Source organism: Arachis ipaensis, chromosome B03 (assembly GCF_000816755.2).
Source record: "Arachis ipaensis cultivar K30076 chromosome B03, Araip1.1, whole genome shotgun sequence".
Taxonomy (NCBI): domain Eukaryota; kingdom Viridiplantae; phylum Streptophyta; class Magnoliopsida; order Fabales; family Fabaceae; genus Arachis; species Arachis ipaensis.
The window spans coordinates 84,698,482-84,703,783 of NC_029787.2; the positions used below are offsets into that span (position 1 = coordinate 84,698,482).

At 37.5% G+C, this 5,302-nt stretch overlaps 1 protein-coding gene across 1 annotated transcript in view; it reads left to right on the forward strand.

Annotated features, from left to right (window-relative positions):
• The window catches only part of LOC107630646 (isoamylase 1, chloroplastic), a 7,891-nt gene extending 6,580 nt beyond the window's left edge, over window positions 1–1,311 (forward strand). Inside the window, exons 15-18 of the mRNA XM_016333846.2 lie at window positions 15–95; window positions 180–262; window positions 331–448; window positions 599–1,311. Of these exons, the coding sequence (XP_016189332.1) occupies window positions 15–95; window positions 180–262; window positions 331–448; window positions 599–862 (546 nt within the window). The 3' untranslated portion in view covers window positions 863–1,311. The remainder of the gene's footprint in view (window positions 1–14; window positions 96–179; window positions 263–330; window positions 449–598) is intronic.

Here is a 5,302-nt window from a genome sequence, read left to right on the forward strand (position 1 = left end):
TAGTTTCTTATCAGGGAGTTCCGATGATATATATGGGGGACGAATATGGACATACCAAAGGGGGAAACAACAATACCTATTGTCATGATAACTACGTGATTCTCTTTTCTATTTTCGTTTTCTCCCTTTGATGTGCATCCATCATATTATTAATTCCATTGAGTTCATGCTTTTTGCAGCTTAATTACTTCCAATGGGACAAGAAGGAAGAGTCCTCGTCAGACTTCTTCAGATTTTGCCGCCTTATGACTGAATTCCGCCAGTGAGTACCATTTGCTTTCTTATTGGTATCTTGTATTTTTCATATATTCTAATAATGGAATCCTACAGGGAATGTGAGTCACTGGGCTTGGACGACTTCCCAACAGCGGAGAGGTTGCAGTGGCATGGTCATTCTCCTGGAATGCCAGACTGGTCTGAAACTAGCCGTTTCGTGGCCTTTACCATGGTACAATTATCTTGTTGCCCACATTCAGTGTCACCTAGATGCTTTTTAAGTCCGTATTATGCACCACAGTGCATGGCTATCTATATTCATTGTTGTGATACTGCATCAGTAATAGCTTCTTACCCTTGATTGGAATGAACATGAACCCAGGTGGATTCGGTGAAAGGAGAAATTTACATTGCTTTCAACATGAGTCATTTACCTTCTGCAATTACGTTGCCAGAACGTCCTGGATACAGATGGGAACCACTTGTCGACACGAGCAAGCCTGCACCATATGATTTTCTCAGTCCTGATGTTCCTGGAAGAGAGATTGCAATACAGCAGTATGCTCAGTTTCTTGATGCCAATTTGTATCCTATGCTTAGTTACTCTTCCATCATCCTCTTGCTTACTCCTGATGGAAGTGCGTAGCTTGGAGATTCGTTATCCTTTCTAGACACATTGCTCCCCCTGTAATTAGCAATATATGAATAATAATCAAAGTGGAGATTTTATAATGCTTAGAGGAATCTCCAACAGAAAGGGGAAACATCAAAGCAGAGAAAGAAGCTGTACTTATTGAAGAAAAAATGGATGTGGTGGGAAAAGTGAACTATTTTTATTTCCATCAATTCAATTGATGTGAATCTGCTCCAAGTTTCACAAATTTCAAGTATTGAATTAAATAAGTGTAAAACAATTTTATAATAAGACTATAGATCTGGCCATAGTGATGTTGATTTTATCAACAAAAAGCAAGAGTATCTAACTGTAGTTTCAGTTCGTACTCCCCTGACTTCTTGAAGGACTTGCTTTGACTTGGCTAGTGTTCAATGTTATGGTTATACAGTTATATGAAAATAATAGGTGTATACACTATATTTCTTAATCTTAAGAACCAAGAGACTTTTTTCTGTTTGGGTAATGCAGTATACCCATAAATTGAAATACCTAAGTTAGGATTCACATAAATGTCCAGATTACACGTTTTTAGGCCAACGAGAACAAATTTATAAGCGTTTAATATAATCCCTGAATCGTTGATCATTAAAGAAAAGCAAAATCCATGAAGTTATTAATTATGTTCGGAGTATAATCAATGAAATTATTCAGAGGAGAATCGAGATTGCTGTAGCAAAATATAGCAACGGGTTCGATGAGTTTCTAAAACTAGTTTTTTTGAAGTGATATTTATTTAAAGAGTCTTTATATTGTACAGATGCAAATTTATATAGTATGTCCAGAGATTTCTTTTTGGGTGTTTTTTTTACACATGTTCTGAAAAATGAGCATTTTGTCTTATAAATGAAAGATGACTTACAGCTTAAGCTTTGGATGGAGCTTGGAGATGAGTGGAACTGACTTCCTCTCATAAATACATGGGTAGTTCTTTTTGTTTGGGGTGAATTCTATTTTAGTCCCCAACGTTTAAAGTGTCCTATTTATGTTCAAAATAGTTTTGATTAGCATCAATCAAGTCCTACCATTAAGTGGGAGTGAAATTGTTAACGGCGTGTTCGACGTGACAAACTGAAGGGGTAGGGGTTAATAGACGTGTCATGGTTCCCGCGTTGAGACAGAACACATACTTATTCTAAGACTGACTCTTCTTCTTGTGAAGCACGAAGCGATTCAAAGCTAGAGAGGTGACATTGTCGTTCAGTAAAATTCAAGTTCCACCAAAGTAGTTAGTTTGAAACCCTTCGTATCTGGAAGAATATCGTGTCAGGTATTCCTTTATCAAATCTCCTCAACCCATTTGGTTTTCATGTTAATGCATATTAATATGTGATGATGTTGTGTGTGTGATTGTATTGTTTTATAGTTCAATATTTGTTTCCTGTTTTGTTTTAGAAGTTTTTATTTTACCCTAGTGATTGAATTTATGCCTTTCTATTGTTGTTGATCAATGTGAGAATTTTATTGTGTATGTTATGTTTGTCTTATAGGTTGTTGGGATAATGAGTTATTTTAGTGTCAAGATACACGATGTGGAAAAGTTTGGGTTTGATGATGAACCTTTACACTATGTGGGGGTGAGACTTCGATAGTGGAATACTGTGATGAAGATAGGTGAAGTAGGTTCGAGGCTACTGACATAGTAGTCGAACATGGATATTTGGCAGAGAACATCACTGCGATGTGCTATAAATCTCCAAAAGAGGAAACAGAGGAAGGACTGAAGATGCTTCAGACAAACAAGGATGCAATGGAGATGGGCAGAATTGGACTGAGGGACAACATGGTAGAGCTTTTTGTTGTTCACAAAGATGGTGCTACTACTAGGAAAGGTTGTACAATTGAGGAAGTTCACGAGATAGATGGTGGTGAGGCTGGTGCACCCATTGTAAAAACTGTTGGGCCTGGTCCAATTGTACTGCATAAGGCCCAATTATCTAAACAGACCAAGGGGGTAAGAAGCCCAAGGTTGTGACAGAAGCCCAAACTTCTATGTTGGAGGAGGATTTTATATCTGCAGAGAGGTCAGATTCTTCAGGTGATGATGAATCTAAGGATTATGACTACCAGCCAGAGAATGATGATGGCATTGATAAAACAAACAGTGATGAACAGTGGAGTGAAAACAGCTCTGAAGATAGTGCAATGGAAGTAACTTTTGATGACAGTGATGACGATTGGAATGGTGATGGGGGTTTGTATGATGTTGATATTACAACTATGAAGGATTCTCAAAAGATGAAACAGAGTGTTCCAACTGAGAGAGTGCAAGGAGAATTCAGTGCTAGTGTTACTACGGGAAATGAGAAAGTGGTGGCTGTTGGACTAAGGGATGAAGATGATAGATATGAGAGTGAGGAATTATGGGATGTCCCTGTAAGTGATGATGAAGGGGATCCCTCGTTGAGGAAGTACCATTTGCACAAGAATTTGAAGAACATGAAGAAATATAAATGGGAGATTGGGACAATGTATGTGGCTAGTAATGCTTTTAAGGAATGTGTAACTAGCTATGCTGTGCACAGTGGCAGAGGAGTATGGTTCTCAAAGTGTGATAGCCATAGGTGTAGGACGGTTTGCCAAGAAGGATACAAGTGGTTTGCATACTGCCATAAGATGAAGAGGGAGGATACATGGTAGTTGACCAGCTGTTATAAAAAACACACATGTAGCAAGGCAACCAAAATTGGTATTATGAGTTCTCAATGGCTTAGCAAGGCATTTATGAAGAAGATTTGTGAGAACCCAAAGATCAAGTTGAGAACCTTGATGAGAAAGGCTCATAGCAAGTGGAATGTTGACCTCACAAAGACCAAAGCTGCCAGAATGAAGCAGTTAGCATTGAATAAGATTAATGGTACTTATGGAGAGCAATATAGGAGGATACATGGCTATGCTGCCAAGTTACTGAGGTCGAATTCGGGTACCACTGCTCGGATACAAGTTCAGAGACCTCTTGAGTTTCAATTAGAGACACCAATCCCTGGTAAGGACATGAGACCACGGTTTGAGAGGATCTATATCTGCTTGGATGCTTACAAAAGGAGCTTCATGGTGTGCAGATCCATGATTGATCTTGATGGATGCTTCATCAAGACTCCATATGGAGGTCAACTTTTAACAGCTATTGGATGGGAATCCAACGATCAGATTTTTCCCATTTCCTATATTGTTGTTGAAGCAGAGACAAAAGACTCATGGACTTGGTTTTTGTTGAATTTATGTGATGATTTGGGTGTGGACAAAATCAGAAGGTGTACATTCATGAGCAACCAACAAAAGGTAACCCTCAAATTTAAGCAGTTTTTACTTCAAATTGTGTACTTGATTATGTTTTTACTTCAAATTGTGATGTTATTGACTTGTTCTATTTTTAAATTCTGTTATTGACTTGTTCTGTTTTTAAATTTTGTGTCCAAGGGATTGATTCCTACCTTTGATGAGTTGCTGCCTGGCATAGATCACAGATTTTGTGTCAGGCACTTATATAGCAATTTTAGAAAAAGGTACCCAGGTGTTTAGCTGAAAAATGATGATGTGAAAGGCTACAAAGGTAACATATGTCTAGGAGTGGGAGAGAAGGATAAAGGAGATTCAGATGGTTGATCAAGGATCTTATAAGCATCTCATGGAGATCCTTGCTAAGTATTGGAGCAAGTCCAGATTTAATTATTTACCTAAATGTGATGCACTTGTAAATAACATGTGTGAATGTTTCAACTCTATTATCGTAGAAGTTAGAGAGAAACCCATAATGTCTATGTTAGAAGATATTAGGATTTATCTTATAAATAGGTGGGATGATAATAGACAAAGTATACTGACATATGCTGGAGATATTTTGCCAAAACTAAACAAGAAAATTGAAAGAGAGTTTGATAAAGGTAGGGAGTGGTTGGCCATCTATGCGGGTAGGGACAAGTATGAGGTGTTCAGCAGCCTACAGGAACAAATTTGTTGTAGACTTAAAGAACCATGAGTGCTCCTGTAGAAAGTTTCAGCTAACAGGTTATCCTTGTGAGCATGCCATGAGTTGCATTAGGAAAATGTGTGTAGATGTTAAGAACTATGTGAATAATTACTATAAGAAAGAGACTGATAATGACAATTATCATCGGTCTAGATTTTCTTCTTATAGAAAAGAATTTTCGTTGTAAGCATAGTTCTAAATCAACAAACAATTCCCACATCAAAAATTTACGTTGTCACAATTAACAAACCCCTAATAAGAATTAACCGGAGTATTTGGACTCCGGGTCGTCTCATAAGGAATTGCAATGAAGTGTATGATTATTGGCTATGAAGGAACAAGGGGGTTTTTTTGGTTTATAAGAGGAATAAGAAAAGGTAAATGACAAGAAAAATAAATCATGAAAGTATTTAAAGAAGACAAGTAAATAAGAGAAAGCAAGT